Raw genomic sequence first — 23,721 nt, 5'->3', positions numbered from 1 at the left:
CAGAGCAGAAAGAACTGGATAACAGCCAACAAAATTCACTTCCGTGCAAAAGCGCGCTAAGTGTTTGCCTCGCGTGGGATCTAGTCTAATCAGCTGCGTTCTTGCTATGTGCTTACTGGAATGCTTTAGTGTTTTGAGTCTGGAAACTGTACAGTATATCAATGTGAAAAAGAGTGATTACGGCAAAGAGTAAATTTGAATTTATAGATGTGTTGCACTATTGTGTGTTTAATGAGAATATTTTTAGTTATAGTGATGTCTTAAATGACATCGGGTTGAAGAATTACATGATGACAGCTTGCGCTCCCTTGTACACGACTTGGGAGTTTACAAACGAGGACAATGACATCAGTGACTTCCATTCAGTTAGTGAAGATAACTCCTAGCATTCTGGTGCTATCATAGCGAGCGGCTGCGGGTTCGAAAGTGGCACTTCGAGTGACGAAAGGAAGAGACAGGCAGACTCAAAGTGCAGTGATATGTCAGGGCCTGTTACGTGGGTAGAAAATTGACTGAAAACGAATAGATTTCCAGCAAAATTCATTCCTGGAGTAAAAGGACAGTTCTTGGAAGTAAAGACTCCAGAGGATATTTACAAAATTGTTGTGGATGAAACTGTCAGTAGGCCTATGTTGCTGAGCAAACTAATATTCATGCTCAACAGAAAATTGATAGGAAAACACTGATGAACAAAATGAAATGAAGGAGTAGGCGGAACAATACTGGATTCAAACAAATAGGGATAAAATAAAACATTAATTCAGGCTTTTGCTTCCTCAAGGAACTGTCCACAAATCTACGATGGGGCATTACTTTTCTCGTAAGAAGTTAAAAGCCGCGCCCAGATTTTAAGAGATTGTTCCTTCTATTCAAATTTCCCAATTTTCTGGCAATGAGGCATACGATGGGCAGATGCCTCCAAAACTAGACAAGGTAAAGTCAGTCTTCGATCACTTTCTGAAAATGTTTCAGGAGGCTTACATCCTGGATGACCAGCTATCCATAAACGAAAGCTGCCTTCTATGGAAGTCACCTTTGTTGGAAGGACTACATTCCAAAGAAAAGGTCCCGCTTCAGAATGGAATCTTACAAAATTCGCAAAGGGAAGGCGGGCTACGTATGGAACATGCGGTGCATGGGAAAATGAACATAACTCAACAATGAAGTCCATGGCATTGATGTATCACAGTGTTGCAAGCCGAAGAGAATTGTGTGTACCCTGGCAGGTAATCATGCCGGCTCCGCGGTGTAGGGGTAGCGTGCCTGCTTCTTACCCGTAGGTAACGGGTTCGATACCCGGCCAGGTGAGATTTTTACCTGCATCTTAGGGCTGCTTCAAGGTCCACTCAGCCTAAATGATTACAATTGAGGAGTTATTTGACCGTGCTTTGTCACGACGAATTAATAAGAGTGCAGGCGGATGCTGTCTGATGAATATATAGCACATGAAGATTACAAAAATCAACATTCATACCTATAAATAGCTCATGGTATTATACAAATAAGCCGTGAATATTTTGGTTGGATCACTATCACTCGTAATTATGGCTTCAAAAGTCTACGAGAGTTAAGCGTCTTGCAACATATAGAGTGTGTTACTGGCGCGGAAATCACAACGTATTTTGGTGAAGATGTACTAGATAATGACCATGATATTGATTTCATCTCTGGTAACAGGCTAAAATAGACATTTCATCTCCAAGATCCCAGCCACAGGCAAACAAAAATATGCTAGCCAACAATGTGTTGTCAGAAAATAGGTATTAAGAAAGATGTAAGAACAGTGTACACTGCCTGTAGAAATGTGCCCTTGTGATTCACCCGTTTCGCGACATACTAAAATTATGATATATATGAATGGGTGAAAACCATAACGGTATAAGTGACATTTCTTTAAAAAATGAGTTAAGTGCAGGATGTAACTCCAGGAGGATGTATCCTTTCACCAACCAGGGGATACAAGTGATAGCGGTACTATTCTGCGCTCTAGTGATGGGTGGTATAAGTACAAATACCATGCTTTATATGAGTGTTGAAGATGTTTAAATGTCTTTTTCTCTGAATGACCAAAATGTTACTTATACCGTTATGGTTTTCACCCATTCATATGTTGATTCCCGTAGGGAATCTGAAATATTTGTCCTGAATGAGCAAATTTATAATACCAATATAAATGGTCTGTTATTGGACATGCTAGCTGGAAAATTTATAATGTCCAATAACGGACCATTTATATTGGTATTATAAATTTGCTCATTCAGGACAAATATTTCAGATTCCCTACGGGAATCAACATATATATCATCTGATGGCCAAGCAGGCATCAAATTTTAGTGATGAGACAAAGTCTCTTAGTGCATTGGCACTGCCGGTGGCTCCAGTTAGCCTACGCAGTGGCCTCCACGGTATGCACTAGCCAGCGTATTGGTAGGTGTGCTAGGTACCAACTGATGAGCCCACCCTAGCACACGAGGGCGAAACGCTGGCAACCAAGAATGAGCTAGCTGGAAAATTTATAATGTCCAATAACGGACCATTTATATTGGTATTATACTAAAATTAACATTTAAAGATACATCATCTACATATAATTTCCTGTCTGCACTGGTCCTTGTTTGGAGCCATTTCTGTAAAGCCTTCTTTTAAAGTTTAAAAGCTGCCCTCGCTTCATCATTCCACCAAGATGTTTGCTTCTTCCTTTTTCAGTCGTTCCAAGGAATTCCCTTGCCATTTCTACTGTCGCATCCCTGTACGGCACCCGTTCCCCTCCAATATCCAGAACCAGCTTACTACATATGCATTGGAACTTTCTACTAATCATATATATGACCAAGGCCTTGAGAGATACCACATTCCCTTGCGTATTAGACTCCCCTTTTTATTCCCTTTAATAGCCACAAAAAGGGAGGGTCCAATATGTGATAGCCTTCCATTTAATGCAGTGAACAAGACTCATGGCTATAAAGAACTATAAATTGTATGTGTGTGTATTCTACAATATTCTTTAACAAATTTATAATGGTATTGTGAGACTTAATAGTTACCTTCATTTGAAGGCAGTATTTCTAATTCTTTAAATTTCGGAAACAATAAATGGCAAACATATTTACTATCGTCTTGTTTTCTACGGCATGGCTCAGGCTATAAAGCCTCCTATTATGCCCAAACCTAATAAACATACTGAAATTGTGTAACGTATAGACTAAGTGGAAAAGCTTAACATCTAGTTCCTAGGGTTAATATTTACATGAAGAGAGTAAATTATCTTAGATATGTGCTATAGATTATGTTCTTATATGGAAGTAATGCCTGAAACACCTTTTGAACAGCTGAGTGATAGGAATGTGTAATTTCAGCCAGCAGGGAATTCCACAGGCTGATCATAGTGGGGATGAATGAATAAGTGTAAGTAGTAGTGTGATTGGTACGGAAACTTAGCAGGGAGCTAGTTAATGACCTTGTTTGGTGATTATTTCTGGGTGATAGGTACTAAAGGTCATATTTCAAGTAAACAGGTGTTTCACTCCGTATAACACTATGAATAAGTAACAGAGTGCTGATTTTGTCTCTCCTCTAAATAAAGAGAAGATAACCAATTGAGGTAGGAAGAAAAGGCAACGTGTCCGTTTACTGAAGGTAAAGCGGATACATATGTTGAATGCGCGATGTAACTTGGTATTACAAGTGATGAAAATCATTTTTCGTCCGTATTGAAAGTTTCATAAACTGTATATAGGATAATATCTTTTGTTTATTTCCACCTATTCAATAATGTTTTAAAGTAAATGCCAACTTCTTGTAATGTATTGAATAGGTGGAAATAAACAAAAGATATTATCCTATATACAGTTTATGTAACTTGGTACCGAGTGTGTTGTTTAAACTGTTGTATATAACTTCTCCGTAGTCGAAAATGGCTAGAATTAGACTCTGTATATGTTATTTCTTTGTTTTAAGTGCGAGATGATCTCAGCCTTTCAAATGAGTGTATTGTGCAGAGAAAGTTTGCTGACATTTTCCTTACATGTTCAGACGAAGTTAGATTTTTGTCAATGATTAAGCCAAAATTCTTCACGGAGTCTTTCTGAGACCAAATTCTGTTATCTGGAACATAATTGGAGGAATGTTTTTTACTCCAATTTATTCTGGTTATTTCTGGATCCCACTATGATTGTGATTTATTTGGGTTAACATTCAGGGAATTAACCCGCCAACAGGTGCGTGGCCATGAAATTAATAAAGAAAATCACCTTTATAGTACGTATTTAGATTTAATTGGTGACTTAAAGCTTTCTGTATTCACTTTTGACGGCCCTGTGGTGTAGGGGTAGCATGCCTGCCTCTTATCCGGAGGGTCAGGAATTTTTACCTGGACCTGAGGGCTGGTTCGAGGTCCACTTATCCGACGTGATTAGAATTGAGGAGCTATTTGACGATAAGATAGCGGCCAGAGTCTAGAAAGCCAAGAATAACGGCAGAGATGATTCGCCGTGCTGACCACACGACACCTCAATCTGCAAGCCTTCGGGCTGAGCAGTGGTCGTTTGGTAGGCCAAGGCCCTTCAAGAACTGTAGTGCCATGGGGTTTGGTTTGGTATTTATTTTCATAAGAATTACGGTTTTTACAATATTTTAGTAACAAATCTAGGATAATCTATCTTGATTAACAATGCCAGAAGTAGTAACGTAACAAGGCACAAGGTGAGGGAAAATCCCATTGAACTGCAAGGGTTACAACAATGCACCCCAAATGAAAACAACGAACATTCACTAACAAGCAACAGTTGCAGACTTCCGTGGTAAACAATGAACTTGGAATGCCTAGAAGAGACTTGTGCAAAACCATTGCGCAGTGAGACAAGAGAGTGAGATATTCCCTCACCACACGCCAATTGCTGGGTTATTAACAGTCCAGTCTCGAATACAGTTTAGGTTCACGTTATTTATAGACAGGTCAATGTCGTTTATGTCTGCATGTATGTCATCTGCATATAAGGGGTATTTACAGTTTTTTAGATTTTCTGGTAATTCAGGTACATGAAGAACAGGAATTACTTTTTTTAACAATTAGCTTTACATGACACCAACACAGATAGGTCTTATGGTAACGATGTGACGGGAAGGGGCTAGGAATGGCAAGGAAGCAGCCGTGGCCTTAAATAAGGTACAGCCCCAGCATTTCGCTGATGTGAAAATGGTAACATATCTGATTAAGTACAGAAACGGGAAAAGGGCTGGACATAGTTTTATTCATTGTATTAGGCAACATTAATACAAAAGAACTTAATAAGAGTCTGCGAGTTGAGCAGTAGGCCTATCACACAGAAAACCTAATCACTGCTTTTATTTAAATTATCATCTGTGCCGCCAGCTACCCTGCTACTGGCATTGTCATCATTAAAAAGTCATCTTCATTGCTACCAACATCACGCTCATATTCAAACGTTTTTTCCCGATTAGAGACCGAACAGTGATAATCTATTCACAGATGGTTTCTAGATATAATTTTTGTATTCACCCAATTGGTTTACATGCAGCAGAAGACAACACTATCATGGACTCCTGCTGGAACTTCTGACGAACTTTTCAACACCAGGAACAGGGTTGGGGGAGGAAGAAAAGGGAGGAGGAAGCAGCTTCTGCAGGTGTCCTTTAGGTCCCGGCAAAATGTAATTTAAAAGCATGTTAATTAAACCTTATTTATACGTAATCCGTTTATATGTATTGTCAGTGAAATATAACAGTTTTGCGTAACTGTAATGAGCACGTGCTTCTTTTAAAGAAACTACTGTATTTACGAAGTTTCCTCTTTGTCGACGTAGGCGTAAGTAGTGCGGTTGGGATTCGGTGCCGAGTGACATTGTTGACCCTTACTGGCGGCTGAACAAAGGCCAACGGAGCGAGTTCCCTTCACTCTCTATCTCGCTTCAGTACCTTTGTCGTTTTTGACCTTCACAATGCCGCCTAAGATTAAGATACATTACAAGCAAAGTGAGCGGTTTTGGTGCGGAAACAAAAGAATACAGTAAATTTGTTTGAATATGAGAATTTCTTTCGTGGGAACAAGGGAGAAGTAAAATGTCCACGGTGCCGGTATCTGGTGTTTACTGTTGAGCAGTAGTTTTGTCATTCAGTTGCTTTTGATTAGCCATGGAAAACAAAAAGGAAAAGTTATACCCTAGATGAAAAAGTAAAATTGATAGAAGTGGACACTAATCCACACAAAACAAAAACTGAAATTGCTTCAAACTTAGGGATTGCTTATACTACGCTATGTACAGTCATCAGTAAAAGAAACGCTATTTTGGACGAGTTCTTAAAACTGGCTTCAAAATCAGCAAATTGCAGCCGTCAGCAAGAAGGAAGGTATGTAGATTTGGAGAAAGCACTCTTCACATGGTTCCAGCAAAAGCAGGCTGCAGCTCTACCAATTAGTGGCGACATGCTAAAGGCAAAGGCGATAGATTTAGCTAAAACTAGCTGATGTACCCGTGCTTCGCTACGGGATTCTCAGAAAGACTGACTTGGTGGTTTTCCTAACTGAATTCAACATAGGTCATTACAAAAACGTCAGTAGGAATGTAGCGATTGAAAGCAATGTTCTCATATAAAATAATCAAATGAAAAACCGCACACTTTCTCACTTTCAACAAACAGAACTACGGTGCCGATCTAAGAGTCCAAAGTTCCAGAGATGGAATAACCAGGTCGCAGACTGCCGTGAACACTCCTTTGTCATTATTCCGTTAAATATGCACACTACTCATTCCAATCAGTGCCTCAGTGTAAGGATTGAATACCTCGAATACTATGATGAACCAGTGTGTTACGTACCAGATATATCAGGAAATGTATGAACCAGAGGAATGGCATGCTAAAGAAGAAAGTTATCTTACTCCCCAGCTACTTCCCGCCAATATACAGGCAGGCTGTTACAGTCGGTACGACCAGGCAAGTTGCCCGTGTGGTTAGGGGCGCGCAGCTGTGAGCTTGCATCCGGGAGATAGTGGATTCGAACCCCACTGCCGGCAACCCTGAAGATGGTATTACCTTAAAGCAAAGGCCGCTTCCTTCACACCACTACTCCTTTCCTATCCCATCGTCGCCATAAGACCTACCTGTTTCGGTGCGACGTCAAACAAATTAAAAAAACCTCGGTACGCTGCAGTAATCCTATCTATCGGGGATGAGAGGAAACCTGAACACAAAAAGCACATCACAACAAACAATGGTCAATGTAATGTTATTGTTGATAAAGTTTATGAGCTTTCCGTATTGCAGGCCTTCACATTAGTTTTCTTTCGACTCTGTGATATTAGGGTGTCCTACAAAATTATTTATATCGTAGACTGTAGTTCCTTATTCTCAGACTTTACATACCGATTTTCACTAAATTCTGTTTACCCATTTTCTCGTGACTCGGCGCTGATGTGGACTTGGTAACAAAAATCCAAATTCATGAATATCTCCAATTATATGCGGTACGGTAACAATGTATAAGACATAAGTGATCGGAAATTTAATAACTTCTTACATAACTACTACTAACTTAGGACATAACTAAAGTTACGTAGTATTTATCGATACGACCACTAATAACATAAATAACTTATTTGAGAATTACATTTCAGGCCTTCCCCTAAACTACCATTTCACTCAACGTGAATAAAATAATTTGTGGCCTAGATTGTAGTGGTTCATCACCCGACATTACATACCGATTTTCATTAAATTCTCTTCAGCCATTTTCTATTGATGCGTGTACATACATACCTACAGACAGACAGAAATTACGGAAAAGCAAAAAATGCATTTCCTTGTTACTGTGGACATGGCAGATACAGAAATATCATTTCAAATTCTGAGCAATGCACAGGCAAAACACTAAATAGATTACATTTCAGGCCTTCCGCTAAACTACCATTTCACTCAGTGCGAATAACATTATTGATAGCCTAGATTATAGCGACCTATTCCCCGACTTTGCATACCAATTTTCGTGAAGATACGACCACTAATAAAATAAATACTTGAAAATTAAATTTTAGGCCTTCCCCTAAACTACCATTTATCCCAGCGTGTATAGCCTATATTGTAGCGAATTATTTCCCATCTTTGTCTAGCGATTTTCATGAAGACACGGCCACTAATGACAAATATTTGAGAATCAAATTTCAGGACTTCCCCTCAACTAACATTTCACTCAGCGTGATTAAAATAATTTATAGCCTAGATTGTAGCGGTTCACCACCCGACTTTACACTCCGATTTTCATTAAATTCTCTTCAGCCGTTTTCTCGTGATGCGTGTACATACATACAGACAGAAATTATGGAAAAGTAAAAAAATGCATTTTCTTGTTACTGTGGACATGACCGATACAGAAATACCATTCTTTTCAAATTCTGAGCAATGTACAGACAAAACTCTTATTTTATATATATAGATTACATTTCAGGCCTTCCCCTAAACTACCATTTCACTCAGTGTGAATAACATTATTGATGGCCTAGATTATAGCGACCTATTCCCCGACTTTGCATACCAATTTTCGTGACCAACTTTGCATACCAATTTTCGTGAAGATACGACCACTAATAAAATAAATATTTGACAATTAAATTTTAGGCCTTTCCCAGCGTGTATAGCCTATATTGTAGCGAATTATTTCCCATCTTTGTCTACCGATTTTCATGAAGACACGGCCATTAATAACAAATATTTGAGAATTAAATTTCAGTAATATTAATAATAATAATAATAATAATGTTATTTGCTTTACGTCCCACCAACTACTTTTTAAGGTCTTCGGAGACGCCGCGGTGCCGGAATTTAGTCCCGCAGGAGTTCTTTTACATGCCAGTAAATCTACCGACACGGGGCTGTCGTATTTGAGCACCTTCAAATACCACCGGACTGAGCCAGGATCGAACCTGCCAAGTTGGGGTTAGAAGGCCAGCGCCTTAACCATCTGAGCCACTCAGCCCGGCGAATTAAATTTCAGGCCCTCCCCTAAACTACCATTTCACTCAGCGCAATTAAAATCATTTATAGCCTAGATTATAGCGGTTCATCACCCGACTTTACATTCCGATTTTCATTAAATTCTCTTCAGCCGTTTTCTCGTGATGCGTGTACATACATACAGAAATTACGGAAAAGTAAAAAATGCATTTTCTTGTTACTGTAGACATGACCGATACAGAAATACCATTCTTTTCAAATTCTGAGCAATGTACAGACAAAACTCTTATTTTATATATATAGATGATAAGTATCACTGCTGATTTAAAGATTTCATCAGGATGGTTGCAAGGATTTGAAGATCGTCATGAAATCACAGGGATAACAATTTGCAGCGACTCAAAAGCTGTGGACGTCACAGTGCAACACTGGAAGGAAGAGGTTCTGCGGGTATCGTAAGAGATGATCAACCTCCAAACATCTACAGCTGTGTTGAGACCGGCCTATTCTACAATCTCCTTCCTAATAAAACATTAGCTGAAAAAGGTGACTCATGCCATGGAGGGAAGAATAGTAAAATTCGTGTAATAGTACTTCTCGCCACCAATGTAGATGGATTTGACAGATTTCCTCCACTTGTGATAGGAAAATCGGAGAATCCGAGGTGTTTTAAGGGTGTGAAAACAAAACCCAGAGATGCCAACTTTCAAGAAAGGTAATACGTAATGCAGCCGTTAGGGCAGGGGGGGGGGTCGGGTCGTAGATATTTTTTTCATAATCTTACTAACTTACATATCATTTAATTTAAAGCTTGTAGTTCCTGTTTGGTAAACGTACACTGGTGACATGCTTTTTCTTTTCATATCGTGTGCATCCTCTGCACTAACAGAGCACTTAACAGTTCGGAGTTCATATTAGCACGAAATTCAGTCTTGTTCTTCCTCATTATGCACATCCGAAACATCGCGGCTACACACACTACAAAACACGTGTGAATGAGATTTTGAGGAATGCATTAAACAAGGCCATTCTTCTGAGTATACCTCCCTAAATTTTTCAACTATGTTTATTACTAGCGTCACTAATCACGGTAACGTAATCACACGTATTTTCCTGCATAAGAAATCGCTTCATTATTTCAAACCTTTCGCATTTCGTAACACACGATTAGCATATATCCTAGAAGAGCAATATATGTAAATTTGGCAACCAAAATCGCAATAAATACATCTTCAACAGTCACGCACACAGTATTCACAATTAAACGGAGTTTGTCCCCACTTTACCGCCAAAACAAAGACAAAAGAACTCGCATACTTGCATGGAAGTCTGATTATATGACGAACAAAGACAACAACTCTGCAAGATATACCACTTCACAGGTGCCTATATTTCCGGAACTGGAAGCACACACTGCGTTCGGCGCGTGAAAACTCGGAATATTCTTAAACGAGGGACAGGAAAGGGGCATAAATTATTACTGAGAAATCCGAAAATAATATTCTGAGAATTCAAGCCACTTTGTGTATCCTTTTGAACACTTCATACACTTAGATTTAAAAATCAACAAAAAAACATAATTTGTGGTGTGTGATTCGTAAAGGCGTAATTATGATGGGTAATTCATAATTATTACGATTAAATCGTAATAGTTGGCATCTCTGCAAAACCTATGGAATATGATCCAACAGAAATAACTATGCTTCTAATGAAAGAGTGGTTGAAAAAAATGGACACTAAAATGAAAAAGAAACAGAAGAAGACCCTTCTTATGGATCGATATGCAGCACATCCATCTAAAAGCGTTCTGGAGAATGTCCGAGTGGAAATTTTCCCCCTTATCTGTACCAACGTTCTACAATCGCTTGATCTGTGCATCATTGCAAATTTCAAAGTGCGTTATAAAAAAATGCTGGTTCAACATTAAATAACATCGAGTGATGCAGGAAATGAACCTCCCTCCATTAATTTGCTACAAACCATGGACTTTGTTTCGGCTCCCTGGAAGCAGGTGTCATTCTCCACAATCAGCAACTGTTTCCGAAAAGCTGGTGGCTTACTAGAAGAGGCTGCCTCTAATGATGATTATGGGGACGAAGTTTTGTCTGGCAATGAGCTAACGCTACCAGAGGGTGTAAAATTCAATACTTTTGTGCATTTCTATGATAATCGGGCTGTATGTGGAGAACTAACGGATGAAGAGATTATTGCTGATGTATGGCAACAACGTGGTGGTGATGGACCAGCTACAAGTGACAATGATGGGGATGGAGATAATGACTTGAATCTTGATACACCTGAACTGAGTGAAGTGTTAAGTGCAATTGATGGGTGTATGCGTTACATCAGTGTGAAAAGTTGTACTGAAAATGCTTTGAATTCATTACTATGTTTGCAAAAGGAGGTTTATACTTTTCATGCAAGCAAAGTGAAACAAGCCAACCTATCTGATTTCTCTAAGGCTGGACCAAGTTCAAAATAATATTTTCCGTCTTAATGTGTTTATTATTTGCAAGGATTTACACATGTAGGTCTATTCCATTGGGTTTTCAGTAAATATGTGATTATTGTATAAGTCTGATTTCTAAGTAATTCTGAGTTACAAGTAGTTTTTTCCCTTCCCCTTGATATATGTGTAAGTCAGGTTCAACTGTTTATGCTAAAAATTTTTAATCTGCTCTGCTTTTGGAACTTACGTCCCTATTTACATCTAAAAAGAAATAAAATGTTTCTTTGTGTCTAAATTTACATTTACTTTGTCATTTAATAAAACACTTGAAATAGAATAATTTTTGATTCGTAAATAAATAACACCTATTTAGTCAGTCATTATGTTGAACTTAAAATATTTTCCGCTTTCTTCTTGAAAATTTCCTAAAAAAGAAAAACACTATTTAAAATTCTAATCTGTAATCCCATTACCTTATTTATTCCAATACTTGTCCTTTAACCTACTGCTATATTTCTGAGACCTCTCATATAAATCTGAAATTTCCTCCTTTTAATCCCTTCCGACCATGCTAGCCATTTTAACCGTCCAATTCCTTTAAAATAAACAACCAACAAACCAAATTACGAGACATTTTCTGAGAAAAAGACGGCAACTCAGATGGCTGAGGAATTTTACTTTACCTCAGTTTAATCTAAATTTATCCATAAATTCGAATGACATAAAACTGATATAAATGGTCCGTTATTGGACATATATTATATATATATATATATATATATTATATTATTGACATAAAACTGGTCTGAACCAAGCAATATGTCCTCGCTTGCTGTCAATGACCTTACGGGACGAACCGCTACTATGCTGCCAGTTACGTAATGACCTTGATAGCCCTCAAATTCCTGTAACTAAAACAACAAACCAACTTTTAACGACATATTTCACGAAAACGACATCTCAGATGATTATTTACTTCAGTTTCAACTGGTTACCAAGTTTATCGTCGAACGAAATATTACACTGAAATAAAGTTCATTCATGTTGGTTAATTCGTCATTTGAACACTGACTTGTAGAATTTTTTAACCAACATGAATGAACTTTATTTCATCATCATAATTATATGTTCTAATCTTCGTGCCATTTTATCATATCTTTTAGCTTTTGTATCATCATAACATCAATGTATTTTAATTGTCTTGCCATTTTGTCAAATTTTAGCTGAAGATGTTCCATAATCGGAACGAAACATGTACTAGAGATTATATGGTTTATGTTATGTAATTAATAAACCTATTATATAGAAATTGATAAGTATTGGAAGGTGGGAACCTACTCATAACTTAACCTTAGTTGTGCTGAGCCAATACGGAATAAACATGAGATTTATAAGCATTTCTAGACATAGAAGGGGCCATCAGCAATACAAGCTATGACTATGATCAAAGCATTGGAGAAGAGCAAGGTGAGTAAAACCGTCGTCAAATGGATTAAATCCATGTTAAACGGAAGGAAGATAAAAGCAACCGTTAGAAGAAATGCTGACAGTTAAGGCCACCCGAGGCTGCGCTCAGGGAGGAGTTCTTTCTCCTCTGCTGTGGAACCTCGTGGTGAACACAACCATAGCTATGCTCAACGAACAGGTTTTCTATACACAAGGATATGCAGATGACCTAGTGATTGTGGTTCGAGGTAAGGTGAGGAGTGTTATCCAGGACCTCACGCAAAGATCACTTAACATTGTGGAGAACTGGTATCTGGAAGAACAACTATCAGTCAACCCTAACAAGATAACCCTGGGGCCTATTCCACGAACGAACTTTGCTACTTTTCAGTTCAGATTTTGTTCCACCATCACTGTTCAGATTTAGCTTGCAAAGTGAAAAGTGAAAAGTTAGGAATCTTTTCACTATTCAAGCCTGTTACGTTCCTCCATTGCTACAGAAATGCAAAGTGCAAAGAAATGAAGTGAAAAGTTTTCATAAATCTTGCCAAGAGATGATTCCCTTTTCATCTGTTAATTAACAAGTACGTACACTAGTTTCTCGGTGTAGAATTTGGTTTAGTGATATAAACATGTTATGACGAGAGCTTTTGATAGCATCAAGTGAGGACAGTGATGAAAAATCCAATAAGAAAACGTACAAAGCAGGATTAATTTTCATAACCTCACTTCGACGGACTTTTGCGAGTGATATCGTATTGCCCCAACACAGGCCGACTACATTCTTGAAATGATCATTTATTGAAACATGCAACAAAGAGAAATAAATTCCTTTCCAAAAAATAACAAATTCTTACGTGCTTACATTGGTTAGTAAATGGTGCCCAGCTGCACAGTGTAGCACCAATGCATGGGACATTAAAATCAATTATTTGCAGAACTGTTACCAAAGTCGTAGATATTATAGTAAATGTAATATTTCCTAACAGTACGTTGGCCTGATAATCCACATAATATAGGGACAGGATTTCTAATGAAGGGTGAATTTCCTTCTGCGTGTGGGTGTGTTGACAGTACTCTTGTTAACATTGATGTGTATCATCATTTGAGAGGTTATTTTTAAAGTTGCCAAAAAGGATATCACGTTTCTCCTTGACAACTTTCATCACAGCCGTCTTCTTGTAATAACCTTTCTTTCCCATGATAAAATACTTTAACGGCACCACAATTATACCGTCATGTTCGCCGCGAAAAGTAAAGCATTAAAATCAGAGTATTAGGCCTATACAGTTTGCTCATGGAATAAACTCGATCAGATCACTCATTCGCAAAGACTTTTCACTTTGCGAAAAAATTGAAAAGTAAAACCTAGATCATGGTGGAACAGACTCTGCACTTTGCAAGAATTGAAAAGTGAAAAGTGCAAAGTTGAAAAGTTGCAAAGTTTGTTCGTGGAACAGGCCCCTGGTCCATTTCACAAGGAGAAAATTAGAGGGAGAGATCACTGAAGCTCTTTGGGCAAGATATATATATATGGAAGAACAGGCACTGCACCTAGGGGTAGTGTTAGATAAAAATCTGACCTGGAATCCACATATAGAAAGGAACATAACCCGGCCCAAGGACTTGCTGTATCCATGTAAAAGAACCGTCGGGAAGACATGGGGCCTAAGACCATCAATGGTAATGTGGATATATGCAATGATCATAAGCCTATGCTGCAATCACCTGGTGGCAAAAAGTAAGCCAAGGAAAAGTCAGTAGTAGATTGGATAGCCTACTCAGAATGGCGTGCATAGCCATAACTATGCTGACAGAAGCCTTGAATACTTTACTAGACCTCCCATCACTATGCAATTTCATAAAAGGACAGGCTAGAATGAGTTCATATAGATTGGCACAATCAGAGTGCTAGAATGCACAAGTACCCAATCTAGGACACTGTAAAATTAACAGAGGAAGTTCTACACATGCCTTCTGATCATATGATACCAAAGTACAACTTTGAAAAACCGTTTGAGACCCAGATAATACAAAAAGAAGACACTGGGATATCAACAAATGGAATACTGAAAAAGATCATGTGTGGTGGACTGAAGGCTCAAGGACTGGGGATGGCACAGGAGGAGGAATCAACAGGGGAAGACGTGAGAGATCAATCCAGATGAGCATGGGCAAACACACTACCGTCTTTCAAGCGGAAGTGATAGCTATCACGTCTTGAAGAAAATCTGAAAATGAACTATAGGAATAAGAAAATTTCCATTTTTACGGACAGCCAAGCGGCCATTAAGGCACTAGAAGCAGTCCAGACAATATCCAGAATTTTCTGGTATTGCCATTCACTTCTCCTGAAGCTCCCAATGTACAATAAAATAATATGGGCCCCAGGGCATGCAGGTGCAGAAGGAAAAGAAAAGGCAGATAAACTGGCCAGGAAAGGGGGAGAAACATTTTGTAGGCCCAGAACTGGCAGTGGTAAAGGAGTAGGGGACTGCAAATGATAATAGTATTACATTAAAAATTATCACATGTGTTCAGGACTTTATTTTGAATATTATTAGGTCCCGAAATGTTGCATTCTTAGTGATTTTGTGGGTAATATTGGTAATAATTGCACATATGAAGTATGAGGATGTATTCATGATAGCCATCTTTGTTTCCAGAGATGTTATGGAATAGGCTGGTTACTTTGACTTTACAGCAAAGCATGGTACTTCCTTCGAGAGCCTCTTAACTATCGCCGCGGCGCATACTGCCCGCACGGCAAGAAAAAAATTCAATTTAGTAGGTGTTATCTATGTTTGCAAAATCCAGGCCAAGCTCTGTCATGAAAACAGTGGCCCCCTTCGGGAGCCAAACTCCCTTCGAGAGGCTCATACCTGATATAAAGAAAGTAAATTCTCCACCTTATCAATACATTAGTTTATTTACTCTAAATCAGTAAATTGGTCAATACCGGTTTCAATCCCTCGGTACTGACCAATTTACTGATTTAGAGTAAATAAACTAATGATCATTAGTCCAGCCCGTTGACCGCTATTCACACAGACGCGTAACGACTGTCGTTTGTTTTCTTGCTCGCGGCCGCCTTGGAAAGGATGTTCTGCACCAGTGCTCAGCACTGCCAACCTCTGTACTAAGGAACTATGCTTCAAATTGTATAAGTTTAGGACAGGATCTAGGCAAGACGATTGCTCTGGACGGTTAGGATTCTTGCCGTGGACAAGACCATTGGTCTGGACGGTTAGGAATCTTGCCGTGGACAAAACCATTGGTCTGGGCGGTTAGAAGCCGCAAAGCGGCGTTAGGCCCCTAGTTTCGTATACGGTTAGGATAGGATCTAAGCAAGACCATTGGTCTGGATGGTTAGGATTCTTGCCGTGGACAAGACCATTGGTCTGGACGGTTAGAAGCCGCGATGCGGCGTTAGGCCCCTAGTTTCGTATACGGTTAGGATAGGATCAAGGCAAGATCATTGGTCTGGACGGTTAGGATTCTTGCCGTGGACAAAACCATTGGTCTGGGCGGTTAGAAGCAGCGAAGCGGCGTTAGGCCCCTAGTTTCGTATACGGTTAGGATAGGATCTAGGCAAGACCATTGGTCTGGATGGTTAGGATTCTTGGCGTGGACAAGACCATTGGTCTGGACGGTTAGGATTCTTGCCGTGGACAAGACCATTGGTCTGGGCAGTTAGAAGCCGCGAAGCGGCGTTAGGCCCCTAGTTTCGTATACGGTTAGGATTCTTACCGTGGATAAGACCATTGGTCTGGACGGTTAGGATCCTTGCCATAGACAAGACCATTGGTCTGGGCGGTTAGAAGCTGCGAAGCGGCGTTAGGCCCCTAGTTTCGTATACGACTTGCGCTTTTATTGTGCTGCGGTTGGTAACGGATTATCATCAACATACTTGACGGGAAGGAGATCACGTGCCACTTTACATTGGCCAATAAGAATACAAGTACCTACTTCAGAAATGAGCATGGCGTGTAATAATCTTTATTAGGTTATAAAAGTAAATATACTTCTTGGGGCGGGATGGTGGGTTCCTGGACATCGCAAAGAACACACCTCTCCTCTGAGACGCTCTCCAAGTAAGATTTCACTAATTCCACTCACTTGTAACATTAAAAATTACGCCGGTCTACGGGCTGTACTAATGCCAAACTAATGTATTGATAAGGTGGAGAATTTAGACTTTCTTTATATCATTGTATCAATCAATACGGAAATGAAGCTGATAGACTATGATAGGCTCATACCTATCGCCGCGGCGCATACTGCCTGCATGGCAAGAAAGAAAAAGATTAGTAGCTGTAACTTTGCAAAATCCAGGCCAATTTCTGTCATGAGGATAACATCTTTGCATTGTAATTTCCATGCTTTGTGTAGCAACATCCATGCTTTGCATTGTTAACTTCCATGCTTTCTTCACCTACTGTAAGTTCCATGCTTTGCTGTAAAGTCAAAGTAACCAGTCTATTCCATAACATCTCTGGAAACAAAGATAGCTATTATGAATACATTCTCATACTTCAAATGTGCAATTATTACCCACAAAATCACTAAGAATGCTACATTTCGGAACCTTATCATATTCAAAATGGAGTCCTGAACACATGCGAGTAATTTTCAATGCATTATTATTGTTATTATTTCCAGTCCCCTACTTCCTTACCGGAGCCCCAGAACCTGTATGCAGGATTTCCTATGGACAAGCCCGACACTACATAGGAAAATGGATACAAAAGAAACAAATGGAGAATTGGAAAAATACTTCAGGATGCAGGCTTGCAAAGGAACTGATAAAAGGACCAAACAAGAAACATACTAAAGAACAGTTGAAACTCAGCAGAGAAAATATAAGATGGGTAGTAGGGCTCTCGACAGGACACTGCCATCTGAAAAAACACCTATTATCGGCACACTTTATCTTGGAGCATTTGCGTACGGGGGTGAGGAGTAAGGAGGGAGCTGTTCCAGTTCCGATAGTGCTGCCAACTGAATGAAAATAAAATCTGAATTGAATCGAGAATATGATCGATCGATATGAAGTTTCTACACCGTTATTATCTTAAGCCAACAACTATCACATACACATTATATAACATAACATTTCTCGATGCGAATCTTGTTCTTAACATGAATTCTATAGTTTGGCTTTGCTGTGTAAACAACAACAGTACTAGCACGTAAAGTGTACGCCAGATGACGCACAACGATGCTTAAGCGATTCATAGTTTGTGTTTCAAAGGTTGCCAGTACGAATCTCGAAGATTGCCGAGGTCGACCGATTCAGCACTAGGGTGTAAATGCACCAAGATAAAGTGTGCCGATAATACACAGAATTGGAATAATAAGAGCCAATATATGTAGGAAATGCTATGAAGCAGAGGAATCAGCTGAACACATACTTTTCGAAAGTGAGACGCTGGGTAGAATCAGACTCTCCACTCTAGAACTACCAGGTGAAGAGTGAAGAAATCCAAGAAGTACGCTTGCCAGAGACCAACACACCCGCCCCTAGAAGTACGTTTACTTTTATAACAAATTTATAACCAAAATACTGTTTTAGACGCCATACCCCATTGCTTATAACTGTGATTGGTTCACATATGGAAGAGGAGGACTTCATTGACACCTAGGATAAGGTCGAGATTTTGTTACCAACCATTGCAGAAGGAAAAAATTATGAAGCGGCCAGGGAAGTTTAAAAGAGTCACGGCGCGAGAAATAAAGGTCCTTTATTAGCTTTTACGTATTTTTGCACGTCCAGGCCAATCTCTGTCATACTCCCTTCAAGAGGCTCTTTTCTCAGTTTACAAAAGGAGTATATTACCCCACCTATTCAATACAATTAATACCACGTTATGTTGTTAAATAAACATAGAAATTCTAAACTTTAAGGGGACATGTTTTGCCCTTTTATTGGGCATCATCAGCCTTACTTAATCTTAAAACAAACATTAGAGGACATTGACATTTATAATTTATAAAAATTGAACTGTGATTACTTAAGGTTAAAAACACTAAGAAATAGCAGTTATAAAATATGATGTTGAGACATGACATATACAACATATGTTAAAATCAATGTAAACAATTTTTAAAAAATCTTTGCCCAAAAGAAAATTTCTGTCAAAATTCTAAAAACAACTCATGTCTGGCACTGAAGTGGATTTTCTTCATAAGAAAATTTGAGCATATGTTAGTTTGAGGCAATTGTCAGTACAAGTCTTCAATAGACTAGATTGTTTGAAATGCTGAGGTTGGATTTTGTTTATTTTTGTAAACAAGAGCTAAAGAATATTGACCAGGGAAAAAGGCGAATGTTTTAAATTATCTCATTACGTTGGTTGATCCATAAATTATCGTAATATATCTTAATATAACCAATGCAAAAAAGATGATGTGCTGGTTGAAGCTGCTTTTGAGACTAGTATATCTGGTATTTGACAGGTATGTTTGACTGTCTCGTGAAAGTGTAGTCCATCTAGAAGATGTAGAACATCGTGGAAGAGGATGTGGTTATACTGTAATGAAACAAAAAGAAAGACGTGTATGACGGTGTGTGTGTTTGAATCGTATGTTAATATCCAAGAGTTGTGTTTTATGTAAAACGGGTACTTACTCATTCTATATATCATAGAAAGAGCCACCTGATCTTTCTATGATATATGGTAGATATCAATATGGAACATAATGAAATTAATTAATCAAGACTTACTCATTCAAAGGTAACTATGTCTATCTTAGTGTATTAGCAGCGTTGGTTTGCCTGGAGATCCTTCTTGTGTTATATCGATGCGGTAGAGGAGGGGAATGTTGAGGGGAAGCGGAGGTAGGCGGAGCATCACATGTCGATGTTAACTTGAGAGGGGGATTGTTTGAAGGGGCAAGTGCAGGCTTAGTTTTATCTGCGCACCTTTTCTGGATACATTTACACCCTAGTGCTGAATTGGTCGACCTCAGCAATCTTCGAGATTCGTACTGGCAACCTTTGAAACACAAACTATGAATCGCTTAAGCATCGTTGTGCGTCATCTGGCGTACACTTTACGTGCTAGTACTGTTGTTGTTTACACAGCAAAGCCAAACTATAGAATTCATGTTAAGAACAAGATTCGCATCAAGAAATGTTATATAAAGTGTGTGCAACACAGTTGTTAGCTTAAGATAAAGGTTTAGCAAAATTCAAATCGATCGCTCATATTATCGATTCAATTCAGATTTCATGTCCATTCAGTTGGCAGTACTACTGGAATCGGAACTGCTCCATCCCTACTCCTCACAACCGTACACAAAAATATCGATTAAAAGTGCGCAGATAATATACGATGAGATAAGGGGAGTTTTCGTTTCAAAGGATTTAAATATTCGTGAAACTCTGTTCTGATTTGGACTGACTGTTTTTAATAACTTAGGCCTTAAAGTATATAAGGGACTGATGACTTCCATATCACCGTTAAGGTTTCGATCTTTATTATATGTTTTGTCCAGAAAAATATATACATTCTCTAATTCATTTAAAAGTCTACCTTTGTATTTCTGATTATTGTGAGGTCCTTTTTTTTTAAAGTAAAACGATCAGTTTCCTTCATATTTGTGTTTTTCTGCATTGAAGTGTTCATGTACCTTAACAGTAGGAAATCACAGTTCAATTGTTATAAATTATGAATCTCAATGTCCTCTAAATAATGTTTGTTTTAAGATTAAATAAAGCTGATGATGTCCAATAAAAGAAGGACGAAACATATCCCCTTAAAATTTAGAATTTCTATGTTTAACTTCTAAATGTGGTATTAATTGAGTTGAATAGGTGGGGTAATAAATATACTCCTTTTGTAAACTAAATGAGATCGCAGTTTTCAATACGGAACAAAACAGAGTGATGGTTTGTAAGGCTCTTTTCCACCGCCGCGGCGCATACTGTCCGCACGGCAAGAAACTTTAGTAGTTGTAAAAAGCAAGAAATACTTCACGATAACCTCACCTTTCCTTGTAGGATAGAAGGGGTCCCCAAGCAACAGTTGGCAGCATTGTCGTTCCTCTCGGCGCTCCCAGTACAACTGTCAAACTCTCGTGATCCTTCAGGCCCCGTTTTGCCCTAGTACATGTCAAGAACTACTATCGTCTGGCACAAGCCACGACCAGTTGAAAGTGCATTTTTTTTTACGAGGGTGGCAGCAATGTGGGCACACGATAGAATGTCCAAAAGGAGCAATAGAGAACTAGTCTTGACAGTTGACCTACGCAGGCCAATAGCAACACACTACATAAGGTATAATTTAGCCATTTTAATGTGTTTCTCACCAGCTTAACCAAAGAGGGCAAATGGAAGTACCACATTTACCTCAAAATACTTGAGAGATATGTTCCACCGCATCAATACTTTCGCCCTGGAGGCAAGACTTTCACATGCGTGGAACAACTGTAGTTTGTTTACACGCTTGCGGCCTTCTCAGGAAGGATGTTGTCAAGGAATGTTCAATGCTGCCAACCTCTCTACTTTGGAACCAATGAGTGAGTGGAGCTTCGATAGATGGTGGTGGTAACTTCCACCATTGGCCCGGACCTGTTCTTGCCGCACAGACAGTTAAGATACAACCTAGACAAGACCAGTGATATAGGGACAAGCAGAGGGGGTCTGGGGGCGTAAGCCCCTGGGTTAGAAGCTGCAAAGCGGCCATAGGCCTCTAGTTTCGTGTGGAAACAAGATTGGTCTGGACTGGTTCTTGCAATGCGGACGGTTAGGATAGGATCTGGACAAGGCTTGTGATAAAGGGACAAGCATACAGGCGCTTTTATTGTGCTGCGGTTGGTAACTGATTATGATTATCGTAATTGATCGGAATGAGATCACATGCCAACTTACGTTGGCCAATAGGAATGAAAGTAGCTACTTCAGCAATGAAACTGCCGTGTAATATTTTTTTGCTATTTGCTTTACGTCGCACCGACACAGATAGGTCTTATGGCGACGATGGGATAGGAAAGGCCTAGGAAGTGGAAGGAAGCGGCCGTGCCCTTAATTAAGGTACAGCCCCGGTATTCGCCTGGTGTGGAAATGGGAAACCACGGAAAACCATCTTCAGGGCTGCCGACAGTGGGACTCGAACCCACTATCTCCCGATTACTGGGTACTGGCCGCACTTAAGCGACTGCAGCTATAGAGCTCAGTACGTGTAATATCAGGTTATAAAGGTAAATGTAGTTGTTGGGGCGAGATGGTGTGGGTTCTTGGACATCGATATGAACACCTCTCTGAGATGCACTCCAAGATGAGATTTGATTACTTTCCACTTATGACATTAGAAAAATCTTGTATCCAAGGCTGGAGTTATACCAAGGTTTGAATACGTTCGTTACAAGTAAGAAACCTGATGCGAGTGTTGAAGGTGGATCATCCAAGTATCGACAAATGACTAATCATCCCCCGGCATGCATCCATCTCTTTAGTAGCCCATTCATCCTAGAGTTGTAGGGTTTCAAAGCAAACACTAATTCAGAACACAAACGTTTTACCAATGAGAAATGTGCCTCGTATACACACATCTGTAGCACATTGTAGGTAACACCTGCCCGGCTTTATCTCTAGGCATATTTCGATTTCTGCTTGTGGGGTTTTCGCCTTCTCTTTGTTACGAACCTCCAACATCACACACCTTATATCTGCCTGGTAACATCCTTCTTAGCATGAGGACAAGCAAAATACTTCCTGAACTTCTTTCCAACAATCCCAGGCTCTTTCTCTAATAAGAAATAACGGCATGTCGAAAGCGAAAAAGTGCCGATCGCCACTCGGAGGGCAAACTGAAATTGGGGTAAATATCTCAATTAAGATCACAAAATATTTGCTGGTACACCCATCAACCTCAAGACATAAGTCAATGAATACTGAAGGACAAAGACACCCGCCAATCTAAGATTCCGATTACACAACGTTGTTAGCCCTGGTGAACAGAATCGCAAGACCAGTTTAGAAAATCCAACCATTCAGTCAAAATGGAAAAAGATAGAATAGCACATCTAACTCTCGTCGCGTTCGAAGAACACAACTTCCAATTTCGCTTCAATGTAATGCAAATATTCCGTCGTCAGGAACATGCGGACGCACAGCGCAAAGCCGGCGTACAGCAAATCCAATTTTACCGAAATAAAGAATAATACTACCAGAAACCATTTCGTAAGATTTCCTATATAGCAAATGCTACTTATTTACAAAAGAAACATGCAGCAGTTACTCACCACCAGTCATTTTGTAGAATCCAAACAAGAAATATCAAATGGCGAAGTACTCAGCGTCCACTTTACAGGAAAAAGAAGGAAATTTCAAAGACGTTCTAATAAAACCGCGTGCTCTAACACTTGCCTAAGAGTAAACACAATGTTGTACAGAAGATATTCAAAAGGTTCGTTCCAACCGTTGCCTACGCTGTAATACAACGCCTTGAATAGCACTCGTGGAAACGGTTTGCTTCCTAGTTCACCATTCAACCGCTAATATCGCGGTCTTGCCCTCCTGTATTCGCTTGGCCGTATATGTCAATAAGTAAAATATATCCCAAATAAAAAGAACTCAATGTTTTTGCGAGTATTGACAGTACTTTATTTATAGAGCGGTGCTGCATTGGCTTGGATATGTCATTGAAGTTTCAAAGCTTTCCTTCTGAGGGGCTTCTTATCAAGTTTCAAAACTTCATCTCTTCTACTTGAGTGGCTCAAAGCAATGTTGTCTAACAGAGGTCTCAGAAATTCTCATAGTAGAAAAAGAGGTGGTTTATCAACTTTACACTTTCCACACTTAATTTCACTTTTGAACATGCCTTTCGAAAAAAAAAAAGTACACCTTTTAGTAACTC

At 39.3% G+C, this 23,721-nt stretch overlaps 1 protein-coding gene across 4 annotated transcripts in view; it reads right to left on the bottom strand.

Moving 5' to 3' along the window:
* The window catches only part of LOC136863873 (probable splicing factor, arginine/serine-rich 6), a 295,188-nt gene extending 271,955 nt beyond the window's left edge, over positions 1–23,233 (bottom strand). For all 4 annotated transcript variants that reach the window (XM_067140233.2, XM_067140235.2, XM_067140234.2 and 1 more), the window contains exon 1: positions 23,108–23,233. In XM_067140233.2, the coding sequence (XP_066996334.1) occupies positions 23,108–23,117 (10 nt within the window). In that variant the 5' untranslated portion in view covers positions 23,118–23,233. The remainder of the gene's footprint in view (positions 1–23,107) is intronic.
* Between the last annotated feature and the right edge of the window lie 488 nt (positions 23,234–23,721).

The sequence above is a fragment of the Anabrus simplex genome, chromosome 2 (assembly GCF_040414725.1).
Source record: "Anabrus simplex isolate iqAnaSimp1 chromosome 2, ASM4041472v1, whole genome shotgun sequence".
Lineage (NCBI taxonomy): Eukaryota > Metazoa > Arthropoda > Insecta > Orthoptera > Tettigoniidae > Anabrus > Anabrus simplex.
Note: the sequence above shows the minus strand (reverse complement) of the source record. Positions and strands in the feature narration are given on the sequence as shown.